This window comes from Wyeomyia smithii, chromosome 3 (assembly GCF_029784165.1).
Source record: "Wyeomyia smithii strain HCP4-BCI-WySm-NY-G18 chromosome 3, ASM2978416v1, whole genome shotgun sequence".
Taxonomy (NCBI): domain Eukaryota; kingdom Metazoa; phylum Arthropoda; class Insecta; order Diptera; family Culicidae; genus Wyeomyia; species Wyeomyia smithii.
This window is the reverse complement of record NC_073696.1, coordinates 110,424,614-110,441,039: the sequence shown is the minus strand read 5'-3', so window position 1 is coordinate 110,441,039 and position 16,426 is coordinate 110,424,614. Positions and strand designations below refer to the sequence as shown.

At 37.9% G+C, this 16,426-nt stretch overlaps 1 protein-coding gene across 1 annotated transcript in view; it reads left to right on the top strand.

Moving 5' to 3' along the window:
- LOC129726561 (nephrin-like) overlaps positions 1-16,426 on the top strand; it is an 875,571-nt gene that overhangs the window by 826,949 nt on the left and 32,196 nt on the right. The window contains exons 16-17 of the mRNA XM_055683414.1: positions 4,760-4,970; positions 5,254-5,312. Of these exons, the coding sequence (XP_055539389.1) occupies positions 4,760-4,970; positions 5,254-5,312 (270 nt within the window). The remainder of the gene's footprint in view (positions 1-4,759; positions 4,971-5,253; positions 5,313-16,426) is intronic.

The following is a 16,426-nucleotide window of genomic DNA, read 5'->3' as shown; positions in this document are numbered from 1 at the left end:
ATCTGTTTTCAATGCGTTGAAAAAATCATACTGTAAATGTTGAATTATTCCGACATAATTGACAAAAGAGCACTGCAGTGGTTACCTAGGTTACGTGTTTTGCACGTAAACAACTTCAGCGGATATCTAGGTTACTTACTACGACGGACTGCGGCTACGTTCATTTATCATAATGTAATTTATTCATGATTAACAGTGTGATGAATATGGGAGCGTCGTGAGATGAATAATCAAGCAGTGATTGAAGTTTTGAGATGGATATGGAAGCGTTGTGAAGAATGGTTTGTTCTACAAAATTCAGGATAAATCTAGCTTATTTTATAAAATATACAATGCTAAACGAACCCATAAGAGCACGTAAGCGTATTTTGTTTATTTGTTCAATGATTTCGTGAAAATTTGGTGTTTAATCCGTGCATCCTTCGTGAATATCGGCTTAATGAGATGAATCATGGAGCAATTCCCCTAAATAATACACTTCCAAACTAGTTATACCTACTGAGCTTCTCATTAATTTCTACCAACGAAAAAAAAGTTACATACGGATGAAAATGGTGCATTTTTTCGAGAACAGGCCTTAGGCCGTGCAGATGTCGCTATACAAGACTCTGGAAAATTACTCAGAATCGAATGTCAGAGAGTCAGATATGCGTTTCAATCACCGCAGGAGTATCAGTGTTGTGGAATGCCATGTACGACGGATTCATTCAAAGGCGTCGAGTTGGCGGCCACGCAATCTGCCACCCTTAGTCAGATGACTGGATGCGCCACAGTACAACCGTGAACAACCGCAAATCAACACAAAAGGCGATGATCAGTGCTTAGAAATGCCCCATCGCCTCAAAACGATTCTTAAAACTCCTAGGGATGAAGGTCAAACACCGTGTCATACAGGCAATATGCGTCTAGATTGGCATGTTACCATAAGGTTAACTTCGATGATCAAGTGGCAGCGGAAACAGACCAACTCCACATAAGGTAGATGGACGTACCGACGTACCGAGGGTGGTTAGTGCAGTTGCTTTCCAGATCCTCCTAGAATTACAACTTATAATTTAGAATTACAAAACTTAAAAAAGACATTGATCAACGAGCATGCCAGTGAAAGCTAACTCCTCGTCTACTGGTTTAAGTGGTAGAGGGTGCATAAAGTGCAAAAATCACTCCCTGATGTAATACTTAATGCTGGTTCCGGGATGATATAGGGCTGGATATTGATGGTTTTATTGGGTCGGGTGTAGCAAACTCATCCAGAATATGGCCGATTTCCGGATAACTCGTCATGTAAAATATGAGCTACAGATTTCCATACTTCTGGTTGCAGCAAAGCTCAATAGCCTCAGATCACTACTGGTAGTATGGAGGCTGTGTCTACAAATGTGAGGAAAAAAGAATTTCTTCTGACCAAATTACGTATTTAGGTCCGTGGTGACGATATTTATATATTGGTTTGGACACTCACCGTATGTTATATCGTGAAGCTTACTCGATCAGTCAAAAATATCAGGATTATAGCAAACCTTGATATTTTGTTATGTTCTTATGTAAACTTGGTGTCGTTAATAGTTAATTTTTGGTTTAAGGAGTAAATGTAATAATGAGGAAAGAAAATTAAAATAACTGAAAATATGATAGTAGAAAATACGAAAAATACAGTTAAGCAGATGGGAGTCGAACCCACAACTTCCACCATGTCGTTCCTGCGATAGAATTCACCGCTTGGAACTAACGTTCACCTGCCTTCGACCACTCTGCTTTCTAAATGGCTTTGACTTTCCCGTTCATTTTTCGCAGTAAACTAGCTACGGCTTACAAGCGAGCTAGTTAGAGTAGAGTTTCAAGTACCGAGTTTCCAATCATTGTCCCTTTTACTGTCATACCGATTTTTCGAACCCGGTCTCGTGATATTAATATACCACGAGGAATGGGGCCTTGAATTACATTTACCAAAATCCAACCACCTCGAACAATACTCATGTTAAATTGGCTTAAAAACTCACTCGTTGTTGCGGTCCGCAAGTAAAAATCGCTATGACACAGCTTAAGGTTGTAGAACACTACTGTGCAGTTACTAACGTTTAATAAACGGAATGCTTTATGAATATTAAATTTCAATCGGGTAATTATTTTAATTGGCTCCGTAAAACATTAATTTGTATTGTGTCGTGTCAAACAAATGTTGTGTGAACAAAACAAAATCGTGTAACTAGGAGAGTTTCTTACAACGTAAAAAAAGTTCAAAACCTAAAAATTATAATTAGTATCACGGCAAAAGATTCTGCGAATGCAACTTCGGATCTCAAATAAAAATGTTCCGCAAGCCTCTTGTCCCGGACGAACACATACGATTCGCATAGATTCTCTAGGATTCCTCACATTGGATTCCTGAGCGTCCTTGAAAAGGATTCCTGAAAAAAGAATCCTCAGGAGTGCCCTGTATATGACTCTAGGATTCTTGAATAAGAATCGTGAGTGGGAATCCTCCGGATCGTGTTTGCGATTCCCTTCACGATTCCGTCATCGTGTTAATCGGTATCCTGGGGATTCTTACTCAGGATTCTCTACGTGTTAGTGAGGGGATCGTGTTTTAGAAAAACATTTTTGTTTTTCGATTCTTTCTGGTGCCATAGCCTATTGTAAGTCATTCTTACACACTTGTTTGTGGTCTACAGCTCCCTTTCTGCTATTTTGTGAATCGCTGATTACGAGATTTCATCAACACTCTCAACATAGGGTTTCCCATACACCATTTGTGCTGAAATAATCTACTCAGGAACATGCCAAAAACTACCGAAATTAATACTGTTTAAACATTTATATGGTAACACGTCAAGCATTGGTTTCTGCAGTGAGATAAGAGAATATTGTTAATTTTATTAAATTTTGATACCATACTATTATTTCATCTTTTGAGTAGAACATTTTACGAAACATAAAGAAATATTCTCTTTCGCCGTTCGGGTAGGTTTCCTACGTCGCTCTAGCGAATAAACTGTTACTTGTTCTTTCACCACAAAAAGTCCCATACAATCGTAGGACCAGAGCAGCAATATACACACTTTATCCCCTTTTAATCATCATTCTTACCCATTAGATTGTTTCGTTTCACTCATTACGGTGAGATTGTATTTTCAGAGTTCCTACAACAAGCAAGCGGTACAATGCTCAAAACAACAATCCACCATTTCCACTTGGATTACCGCAGGCGTAATTCCACCGATTTGTACTCTTCGCAAGACAACAGTACACCGATATGCAAAGCTTTTGTTTGACTTTAACTCGATGTTTTCTGACGCGAAATCGGAAGAAGGTGCGGATAATGAAACCAATTTCCCGTGTTTATCACGGTGTTATGCACTTTCCCACTTCATCCGTTACTCCGCACCATCTCGTTACTCCGTTCTCGGCTCACTCAGCAAAGAATTCACTCCCTGGCCGTGTACCAATTAGCGAGCTTCCATTCGCCTGATCTGTCTACCACACTGTAACAGTACGTGCACCCTGATAAGAAAATCATGTTTCTCACCATTTATCAGTACGCCGTCCAACCGCGAATCGAAGCTGGTGGGGAATCTGTTTTTACCTTGAAATAGGTTGAAATAAGTTAGACGAAATAAAGTTGGAGCTGATGACGGGATTATTTACGGAAGAAATATGTGATGCTGCTGCTTGGGTAAATGAAATTCAGCAAAAGTTATTGCTTTCCCTGTTGAAGCTTTGCTTTGCACCGAGAGTTAGCATTAACTAACAAGAGATAATCTTTGTAGAAGTGCTACTTCATTTACGATCACATTTGGTTACCACATTGATATAAAACTGTTCGGTTCTTCATGAAAGAATATTTCTCCATCACATTTTTTGGGTGGTCTTATTTTGAAACTACAACCGTACATAAACCCGTACGAAAAAGAAAGCAGAACAATTTGTTAATACAGAAAACGGAAAACGAACTCGCATTTCTCTAATGAACAAAACATAATTCAATTATGAGTTGAAGCTGAATAAAAACGGCAGCACACAGAAAAAGTCGTGTTCGTTTACAGCTTGATGAAAAAAAGAATTCAAGATGTAATTACGAACGTTTCTTTTACCCGGGCAACATGGCAAGTGAGCAAATCATTGGTAACTAGAGTTGCCGCATGAGAAAGGAAACTCCATGTCATAAGGACCTGTACCTACTTGCGAAAGTACAGCGATGAAATACATTGCAGCACTGTGACATGTCCGCACAACAAGCCTTCCTCATCAATGTTTCTCGACAATAATGAATACTGGGAATCTGTTAGCCTAAATTTGGTTGTCAATGTTATGACTGATTATTGTGCTGTACAGGGATGTAGTAAACGAACGACCATTTAATCATCTGTCATAGTTTAAATTTGCCGCACAAGATTTCGGTAAATATCAAATTTTTCCAAGTTATTGAACAAAATTTGGGTTTTTGATAATTTGGATAAAAAAAAAACTAAACAATATTACTACTTGTCGACGATACTTCTAGTCTTTTGTGTCAGTTTTCTTGAGTAAAATATTTTACAGCCTTTTCCATCGGGCTCTGAATCGCATGTTCCATCTATTTATTCGAGTTTAACGAAAAATCGCACTGTACCTACTGGCAGATTGCTTCCGAATTTTTATAGACGAACAATCAATTGTTTAATCAACTTGGGAACTACAAAACCGAATTTACCTACAGAATTTTTTCGTTCCATTAATTACGACAATTTCATTTCTGGCTCTTGTGCTCCATCATCAACAGAAAAACTCCAAACAGAGCCCACGGTGGCAACACGGTGGTGGGGGATCCGGTCCCGGAGGTACAGGCGGCCCAGGCTCAGGGATCGGAGGGGACCATCAACACCACCACCAGCAACAGCAGCACGGCGGAGGAATGGTAGGCACTAAGGATGGCAAGTTCGACCAAGCGGATGACGACAGGGGCGATCCGGACGTGATTCCGGCGCAGTACGGTAAGGGTGATTTACTTTTTTCCGTCGTTTCTTGATTAATTTTTCGCTCGGCAACTGATGGTGTCGCGAACAATTGTCTAGCTTGTACTCTTATTTCCGAAAATTTACTCTGTGTATGATATCCGTATAAACAGTTCCAAATGTCTACATCCAGTAGCTGACAAATAATATTGACTGAGAGTAAAAAAACGAAAATTTCATCACCTGGACACCCTAAAACTGGCTGACGGCGTCTAATTTTTCTTCTACTTATATTCTTCTTACGGATGCCGCCCTGCTGTAGTGTCGAACGACGGAGAGGATTCCAGTTTCAATTCATCCAAATGGCCTAATGGGAACTACGTAAGTATCAAATCGACGGACAGCAACAGCAGCGCGCAGTAAACACAAGTGCGTGACTTTTTTGCCATTTCGATCTTCCGTCGAGTAGGTAATTGGAAAAGCAATCGGTGCGGTGATGCACGTCCTCGCCGGGACCGAGAACAGAAGATCGTACGCCAGATGAAAATTGATGAAGTGTTGCAGTTATTGGCTGCGCAAAGTCTGGCCGGCTGCGGTGTTACGTGTTACATTAACCCGTAATGAAATTCAGATGCTCGGGGACCTAATCGAATTTTCGATACAGGTGTTTGACTGGGGCGTGAAACCACTTAATTCGATTTCATATATTCGAAGGACGCTTTGTCGACTTCTTTTTCTGCCAATATTTTTCAAAATTGTCCTTTTTAAATGAGACAAATTCGGGTAATTATTGTATTATTTTTTTCTTTCCCAGAAAAGATTTAACGATGGAGGACTTTTAGGAAAATCATTATTGTGTGATATAGGTACAGCATAATTCGTATTTTTTTTGTTCTAATTATAAGCAACATTTCTTTATTGTTGTTTGCTGAAAAATAAATGCTGTAACTGTAAGCCTGATCAAAGCCAAATAAACGTATAAACAAATTAGCTCACAACCTCAACCAAAACATTTCTGGAGACTGATTAGACTCTTTTTCAACATTTGGATTTTGCAACCGATGTTGCAACCTAAATATTTTCCTTTTTCTTTTTGATTTTTTTATAAATAAAAAATCTTAACAATGGAAAATTTGACTATTACACAATTAACTTGTTGCTTTCATTCGAGTTACAATAGAAGCTTATACACTAGTTATGCTCTTTTTTAAATATAAGTAAAAACTTCCATCGCCATGACAATAATAAACACGTCTTTTTATGAATTTCTTCGTTCAGCAGGTGAAGGAACGCCAACTAATGAAATCGACTCGGTTATTTCCTAGCGAAAGTATTTACTCCAACTCGAATGTCTCCTTCGATTTCTCATCTTTTAAGAAAAAAAAAAAAACAACTATAACTTTTTATGAAAAATGTACCTCGAGTTAAACTCCAATAGATTTTACGAAATCTAAATTTACACAAATGTTTCAACATAACACTGGTCGACACATGTGTGGCCCTAGAATTCAAACTGGAGAAAAATGAAAGATTATAGCTTTTCGACCATTCCTGTGAACATTTTTTCAGATTCTCAAATTGAAGCAATTACTATGCAAAAAAATTAGGCATTGATTATTTTCACTCAAATCGGACACGTCCCAAAATGCCAGAAGAGACATAAATGGTAGCCAATATGCCAAAAGGTATAGTAACGGTAAAATTTCGAAATAAAAATTTAAAATAAACAGCAAAAAAATATTCCAGATAACACTCAATACAAAATCCAGGACATGACGAAAAAATGAAAAAAAAGTTCACTCCAAAAGCTCAAACCGAAAAAAATTAAAGATTATAGCTATTCAACCATTCTTATGAATTTTGGTGCCCATCCAATACCAAAACGCGTCAACTAACGTGAGAGTTCGCATGTTTTTCCTAACACACGGGTCTGTGGGCCCACAGAAGCAGAACAATTGGTTTATCTATTTTTGACGTGGGACTACGTCTTTGTTTACTATACTGGGATGCATTCTGTTTTGAAATGAAACTGGCAACCGCAAATGTTGCGTCAGATTTCAAACGTTAATAACAGCATAACCAAATGATAGATAAAAATAACCAATACGGGTCGGGGGCCTAGTGTGGTTGGTAACGCCTCCGCCAACCACGCTCGACGCCTGGGTTCGAATCCCACCGCCGACATTCGATGGTTGTGAGGTGGCGTGATCCACTCACAACCAACCCAACTGGTCTAGATTCAATCCTAGCCGACATCGGGAGATTTTCTGAGGCGAAAAATCTCTGGGATCACGCCTTCCATCGCATGAGGAAGTAAAGCCGTTGGCGCCGGTCCGTTAATAAACGGGTCGTGAGTTAGGGTCCTGGGTGTGGAGTCGCCTCCCTGGGCGTCGGTGATTGGCCACAACAATGGCGGAACTAGACCGACGGAAAATAAGCGAAAATAAAAAAAATAAAAATAACAAATACGTTGTTGGATAGATAAAATGTACAACAATTTTTTAATATGCTAGTTGCTACGAAAAGAAACCCCAATGTTCCGCCGGTTAGTTATTCATTCAAAAGTTCAGTAAGTAAAGAAGAATTTTGGGCTATAAAAAAATAAAAATTTTGATTCGGTTTTATGCACAATTCGATTTTACGCACATTTCAAAAACGAGAATGTGCGTAAAATCGAGGTATAACTGTAGTGGGCATCGCGTTGCCATCTAAGATTGTTTGGGATAGCGATGGAAAATATCGAACGTAATCGTTGATGATGGCATCGATTGTTTCCGAGTTTTTATCGATATTATCGATAAATTTCCGATGGCTTTTGACATTTTCAATCGGACCTCTTTGACTTTGGTAACAGAGTGCGCGGGTTACAGGAGCAGGGATGGTTTTTGTTTACTTCTGAGTTTTTCTTAAGTCTGTTTGACTATTGGAGGGCTGGGAGCAGCAGTTCATGTTCCTATACGATGCTTTTCAGATGCAGGAGGTGGTTCGCATGCTTGGTGCCACCTGCGACATATCGATGGTTGTCGTTAGCGCTAGGACTTAGCGATGTTATCGATGAGAAGCAGTTGTCTATATTAATGATGGGTACCGACAACTTTCCCATAATATAATGGGAATTATGGGTTTATTGATTATGGGAGTTTGACTTTCGATGATTATTAATTCAGCCTGAATTATGATTTGCTTGATCTTGTCAATAATTTTAAGACTTTTGATTAGTATATACATCTACACCTGATGATTGCGCTTGATGTTTTAGACGCACCAAGCTTTGCCTTTTTTTTCTTGTTTTTCATTATAAGGTAATGAGTAGCTCAACTTACAAACTTAGATTTTATTGCCGAGAACTCAACAGCTGATAAACTCAGCGAAATGTTCCACAAGTTCTCGGCAGAATTTTTAAAAACTTCGGCAAACAAAACGTCAATACTTGCTGGTTTACGGTAAATCGATATATTTGCTGAATGTTCGTCGAAATATATTGCTAACATTCGTTAAAAACTTCGCCGAACTCAATCAGCTGTTGGGAAGTTTGCCGAGATAAATTAAGTGTGTAGTAATGAGCCAACATGACGCTAAGTATACTTCGAATCCGTCATCTACCACGGTTTTGCACGGTCAGGCTTCAAGTAGGATTTTTCAGCAAAACATGTTCTCATCTCGAGAGCAATGGTGTGGTTTGTGGAAGCTGGGAGTATAGTGCAGTGATAATACATGAAATCTTATGCTTCATTTTTTCGATTTTTCTAGCTTTTGGGCTGTTTATGTTTTGTATACTATGTTCCAATAATGACTAGGTCGGCATTTTGTTAACAAACTTAAGACTATATATTGTTCAATATGGAAATTTGCATTTTTCAATTATTAAGGCTTTGTATGCATGGAACTTTGCCAATTTTTCTAGTTAATAGGCAACATTCGCATCGAAAACTAAGAGAGAATCGGCGTGAAATGTCGTGTCCCCGAGTGTCTGCGTTGGTAGGAGGGGATAGAGCGCCAACCAACATCCCAGTGATTTCTCGTGGAAGTGCAGAGGTGTTCTCGGCTTCCAATAAGCGAGTATCACGTCAACATTTTCCTTTACAACTTCCTTTTTTGACCTGCATTCGGATGCGGCCGGCGCTGGTATTGCCTAATATAAAGATTAAGGTCACCAGTTTTTACACATTGAGGATGCATGCTGGTCCCAAGCATCATCTGTTGGTTCTCTGTGTAATTACAGCTGATCTGGCAATAACGGAGTAGCAACCGCGGGCGGCCAATCATGCTCATGCTCATGCTCAACAATTTTTTAATATGCTAGTTATCACTCTAATTTCATTGCTAAGCTGATAAAAAGTTTCAATAACAAATTTACGCGAATAATGAACCAATTATATGCGAACATTCCTAGCACAGACGACGTGAATGGACACCATTCGTTCCCTGTGATATTCTCTGTATCAATATCGAAATAAAAATTGACAGGGTCTCCCCGTCCCAATAGGTCAATTTGTTTTTGCTTCCATGAGCTTAGACTAATATGATGTCTCGAAGGTAAAAGTTTTCCAAAAAGTTTGAAACAATCCCCATTCTTGAACAAATTCTAAACCTGCTTTTAAAACCTAATAAAAACTGATATCTTGAAAGAAAACATGCCGGTAAAAGCAACAGTATCAGTGGAGTAAAGAACCGCAGGTCTCTCGTCGTCTATGATTGCAGCGGTACTCTTCTACACGTACATTTCAGCACTTCTATCCGTACTGCAGCGGTACTGTTCGTATTGCAGTGGTACACTTTTGTTCGTACATTTCTATACGTGTGCAATCGAAGAAAAACTGCAATGCTGCTGTTGATGGCGATTGAAAGTTTATCTCATAAAAATGATTACCATAAATTACTCAACGAGAATTGTAAATTTTTGCAACGGAAATTTTTTTATTTTATTTCGATTTTCACTAAATAATCGTGACCGGATAGTATCGAAAGAGTAAATTCCTAAATATACAAATTTATAGAAGAGTAAGAGCCTGCGAATGATTGTGAATTTTTTGTTTATTTACTAAGATTCATTCAGAATCTCTTTTTACATTTCAAAATTGTTAGAAGATATATTATTATTCTAAGCTTTACCATAATAAACGTATATTAGCTGTCTTCGTAATACAGTGAATGTAGTTGTAGGCAAAGGGAAAAAATTGTCAAACAAAAAAACAAAAATGTAATTGTGGATTGCTACGTTTTTTTGCTGGAACTTGTTAATAATTTTGTTTGAAATATCTTCTTATGTTTGCCAATTGATGAACCTTTGTTAGGGCTTCCATATTATTTTGAAAGTAAGATTCATATTATAGATTTGATTTAGTCAGAGTTAAATAAGACAGAACCATTCATTATGATTATGTAAGTATTAGTGGATTTGGTTTTCGAGGATATAGAGTTAATTCTGACTTTGACTCATTACGAGAAATTCTTGGTGCTTTTTCAACAAGAATGATATGCTTGTGCCTTGTCAAATACATGTTCTTTGCACAAAAAAATATTACAGGCATAATATTGTCAGATATAAACGACATTCTTTCGAGTGTTGTTGAATATATTTCAAAAATTGATTTCCAGGGGAGGCTGAAAATAAAAATACGTACCTTCGCTGAGCAACACATTAACTCTCTCTGCAGACTCTGTATATTTTGTAACAAAAAATCCCCTAATTACGGTGTTTAGTCCCACGTCACCATTTTATACAACCCTAGGGCTGTATACCTTGTAGTATTTTGTTTACTGCCGTTCTATGCATAGTTGTCCCATGTTACTTTTGGACGATTCTCGTTTTTTATCATTCGTTTTTTATCACCAATGAGTCATTAAAAAAAAATTTAAAAATAATATTGTTTGTTCCGAAAATCTTGAAAAACCATACCAAGTCTGTTTGTCCCATCGATGATTTTCTACACATATTTGTCCCACTAGATTTTTTCTATCTATTCTAATTCATTCCACTAACCACTAATTCTCATATTTACAACTTGGGAAGTGCTACAAAGCACTGAAGACTTCTCCTAACAACATTTGACTACATTACGGGTTTCAGAAATTCGGTAACGGAAATCACTTTGCTTGATTATTTAAATGCGGTGCGTTCATATCTTTGTTAGGGATACCTAAACCTTGTTTGCTGGTTCGTAACCTGAATGATTTTTCTTTTCGAGCATATAAGAAAATAAACGTATGAGATTCATACTAATTGGAAGTTGTAAGAACTGTCTTTTGTGTGTAGCCAAAATGGGGAAAGGCCAACAACGTTCAAATATTGTATGATAGGAATGGGCAATCTAAAAAAATAATTCCCTTTTGTAATGGTAAGTCATTTGATACTTATTCAAATAGCCTAACTTTGAGCGTGGGCCTAGCGTAGTTGGTAACGTCTCCGCCAACCACGCTCGACGCCTGGGTTCGAATCCCACCGCCGACATAGGTGTCGATGGTTGTGAGGTGGCGTGATCCACTCACAACCAACCCAACTGGTCTAGATTCAATTCTAGCCGACACCGGGAGATTTTCTGAGGCGAAAAATCTCTGGGATCACGCCTTCCATCGCATGAGGAAGTAAAGCCGTTGGCGCCGGTCCGTTAATCAACGGGTCGTGAGTTAGGGTCCTGGGTGGAGTCACCTCCCCGGGCGTCGGTGATTGGCACAACAACAGTGGCGGAACTAGAACGACGGTAAATAAGCGAGAATAAAAAAAAAATAGCCTAACTTTCATCTCGACTATCATCACTTGTGCATAAAGACAACACGATTAGCGTGATCATTTTCGTGGAAGATTAAACAGCTTTCTTTCCTTAGTACGAACTTTGTATTGGGAAACATCGAATGCACGTGGTGGGTGATATACGTAGAAATTACCTATTGGAAGGCAAATTTCTCGGCATTATTGTCCCAGTGGGTATTTTTTATGGAAAAGAGTGTTGAATCTAAAAACCTTCAACTAGATTTATTGAAAACAGTCTATTGCAAGGTAAAACTGGTTAGAAACCCATAATTGCATTTGTCACATTGACGCAATGCGTAAAAGTATTGTAAAACTTTAACATCGTTTGTCTCGTTTGCATGATTTAGAACATGGGACAAATATGCGTAGAACGGCAGTTTACAACATCCAATTGGCTTATCTTCTTTCCATTATAGCAATGAAAACTACAAAAGGTTAACTAGACTTTGATGACTGCCAAATCATTGAGAAGTGAGAAAAACTATTTTTTTATCTGAGCCAAAATGTTTTGTTAGATTTATTCAGCAAGGCTGTAGATAGTATTTTCGAGCTTCATAAAAAATAAACAGCGCAAGAAAAAAATCTTAAAAAAAATATTGAAACAAATTATAAATAAAATATTTTCAAAAGCTCACTTTTTAAAGATCTGATCTAAGAAAAAAAATCAATTTGTTTTACAATTTTTTATCTTTTTTTGGAAGGATAAAATTAGTATCTACAAGACACTATACAGATCAACGAAACTGTTAAGACTATAGAAATATTTTTGTCGTTAATGGACATTCGGTGCGAGAGATCAGTAAAAAATCCGGGACATCGAGATTGTTCTACATATACAAAATTCTTCATATTATTGCGACATTTCGCTATAACGACAGTCCCTTGCGATGTCGCTATAAAGAGATTCGACTGTACATTATTGTCTTTTTTTGTTCATTTATGATACAAGGTATGTTTTTATTAAATTTTGCAAAAAAATGTATTGAGGGGGGAGCTTGTTTTAATCTACGTAATTATCTAGAGAGCCTCCCAGATGGTCTCGAGGTACGATGCTGGCCTATCAAGCTAGTCGTCGTAGGTTCGAGTCTCGGCTCGGGGGAGACTGTTAGTGTCAGTAGGATCGTAGCGCTAACCCCGCAATCGTCCTGTACACTAAACAGTCGGCTGCGAAGTCTGTGTACGAATAAACAGAAGGTCAAGTTCCGAATCGGAATGTAGAACCAAGGCTTTGCTTCAATTATCTAGAGGGGGTCTGACTTTGTGATGTTTCATTTATGGATGTTTCCTTGTGCATGTCTTTTTTTCTGGAACAAAAATAATATCTACAACTTTGCTGAAGACATCACATAGAATATTTATTATGAAAATTAGATTTTAAAATAAGAGGTTTACTAGATGATTAACCCTTAATTTTTCTTCACTTGTGTTACCAAATTTTTAAGGGTATATTTTTTTTTCAGAAAGACAAAATTATTTTCTTCAACTTTACCGAAGACGTCAAACCGGTTGAACAAACTGCTCTGATTCTAAAAATATTTGTAATCATACATGGGTCATTCCATGTCAAGTGTCCGAGGAAATGCATCGACCAGCAAAAAACAAAATGTAGCGTTCCAGAGATACAGCATTTTCAAAATTGCAAGATTTTGGTTTTTGTCTACGCACGAAATCGCTTTTACATTAATTGTTGCAATCTTAATGGTATCCTAGCAGGCGTTTGTGTAATCGAAGAGATTTACCTTAGAGGAGCATCCGTTAATGATGTAACGCAAAAAAAAACCCGCTCTAGAATTATTTTCACGAAAGGTTAAAAGAGAGTTTTGGCTACACTATTCGTATTTAAACTCAAACTGTTTTTTGTTAAATGTACACTTTTGTCCATGATTCGAATTTTGAAACCAACTTGTGACACTTTTAATGACGTGAAAAAAATGCTGATTTCAGATTTCATTTCATAATTCTGCATATTTACATTCAATACCACATGTTCAAACAAATCTCCGAACGCATCCAAAATATTTTATCATAACCGAATATCTTAATTTGCTCATATCATAGCACGTCATAGAGCAAGTAAGCCTATCATAACATTCATCTGCCTATATTCTCCTTCTTCTTCTTCTTCTTACCCAGGATTAGAGCGGAGGTGGCTTTTTCTGTTCTGTTTATTTGACACAGGCTTCGCAGCCACTGATTCCTACTGATAATAACAGTCTTCTCCCGAGCCGGGACTCGAACATGCAACGACTAGCAGTTTTGTGACGAAATTTGACGAGGGAGAGGCTAGGGGGTCAAGCCAGGCTACGTAGCAAATATGAAATCGAAAAATTTGGATTTATTCTAATTGTTTTTTTTTTTTACGGCTTTGTTTGTTTATGGTCATTTATAATTCTTTGTATTGTCTTATTCATTTACGATACAATATATGTTTTTAGTAATAAAATTTGCAAAAAAAAGTCTTTGGGGTAGGGTGAGGGTGGGGGGGGGTTGTGTAGTTTGTTATAATGCTACGTAATTATATATAGGGTCTGACTTTGTGACGAAAGGCTACGGTGGGAGACGGGGAAGGGGGTAAAAAAAAACAAAAAAATCCATGCTACGTCATTTATGCATGCTCCCTTAGTAGCTAGTAAATCTCATCGCGTAAGCTGCTGGGATAACCAATATCGTTTTCCAGTGCCACAAATTTGTTTCAAATACAATCCAATTAAACACACCATCTTCAAGAATGAAATGACTGCACCCGTGATGAGACACATTGTTTACGATTTTGAAATCATATCAAACCTTAAATCAGGAAAAAACATGACCATTCGCCTGTTAGGAAACGGTTTTAAATTGAGAGAGGATGATTTCTACAATGTGATGAACCAATAAAATGAAGATTCATGAGAAAAGTGTAACTAAAGCTTTCCTGTAACTTTTCGTGAAAATGATTCTAGAACGGGATTTTCTTGCGTTACCTCATTAACGGATGCTCCTCTAAGGAACAACTCTTCGATTACACAAACGCCTGCTAAAATACCATTAAGATAGCAGCAATTTATGTAGAAGCGCTTTCGTGCGTAGACAAAATCCAAAATCTTGCAATTTTGAAAATGCTGTATCTCTGGAACGCTACATTTAGTTTTTTGCTGATAAGTGATTCCTATGTAAAATCGTCTGCTAAACACATTGGCGTGGTCAAAATGAAAATCGAAGGGGGGAGTATTTTGAGGAAATTGCAAATTAAATTTTGAAGCGAAAAAAATGCAATGTTGGCAACACTGCAGAAAAAAATTGATCACGTAGTTCGATTCTACATCTAAAACCCTTAAAGATGATATGTCAATATCACCTGTAGCTCTTCAGGGTCCCGAGATATTCACAAAATAAAAAAGGTGTTTTGCTAAATTCGCAAAAAGTGGTGGCAGTCACATTGGCCGAGGGTCCACCAATCGGTACTAAGGGTTGTCCAAGAAATCACTGCCGGCAGTCGAAGTAACGAAGAATTGATATTGTGTACAGAGAGTTTATAGAAAAACATGTCATAAAAATAACCTATGAGTAAAAATGATTACATAATCAGGAGATGAGACGATGATAAAAACTTTTTTTCAAGAGCTCTCGGGGGAGAGGCAGACAAAACATTGAAAATTGTCAAATTCCGCATTACGATATACGAATATTCCGTTATAAGCAAAACTCGAGTTACAGCATTTACATGGTGTTCAATAAGTTCGAATACAACCTTTCATCGTTTTGTAGGTGCGCACTATGTTTATTTATTTATTTGGAGTAGGGAAAAGCCGATGGAAATGAAATGCTAAATCTCTGCTTCCAAAGGCATAAAACCTACCCTTCTTTTCAAAAAATATTCACAACGAGCTGTACGCTTCCAGTGAGAAAAAGATCTCTTTGAAGATAGCATACTTACTTATAATAATATATAATTTAATTAATAGCTCACTGGCACAAACTAATATGAAGCCAGATAGCTGCATTACAAAATGGTTAACCACACGGTGTACGAAAGGCGGTAATCTATCCAGTTTTCCAATTGACCATTGATGGTAATGAAGCAGTGGGGTGCAGATGACTTGTCGATTGTCCGTTTAGTAGCGTTGCGTTGATTCGTCGAACTTTGGAACCGTATAGACGTGTAGAGCAGCTGGTCATCGTCAACAGAGGACGTGCTTTGTTTAAAAATGAAACTATGGAGTTTTCGTGAGGAAGTGGTTGTGGCTGGAAGAGTATCAGCGTAGATACTGCAAGATATTGAGTTTGAGGTGTCGCTTCAAGTCCCTCTTGAACAGAATGGCCTTTTGCTGTTGTTTGATTGCTGCTGGTAGTTCATTGTACAGTTTAGAGCCTTTATAGACAAAGCGCTTTTTTCCTAGCTCCGTATTCGGTCTGGACAAACGAATTGTTTCGAAAGTTCTTGTCGTTCTTCTGGAGAAATTTCTTGTAATTCTCATGTTGTGATGGCTGGCTGGATTTGTTACGATATTCTGCATGTGTGTTAATGTCTGCAACAAATGTAATCCCCGAATAGGTAGAAACGAGTCTTGCAAGTTGTTGTACAGTTGTTTTGTTGGATAAAGATGCGTATTTTTAGGATGGTTTTCAAACAGCGATTTTGTAGAACCTGTAGCTCCCGTAGTCTAGACATGCAAGCGTTCCCCCAAACACAGACTAGATACTGTAGCCTCGACTGAACCATAGAGTAGTAAAGATTTGTCATCCATTTCATCGGTACAAACGG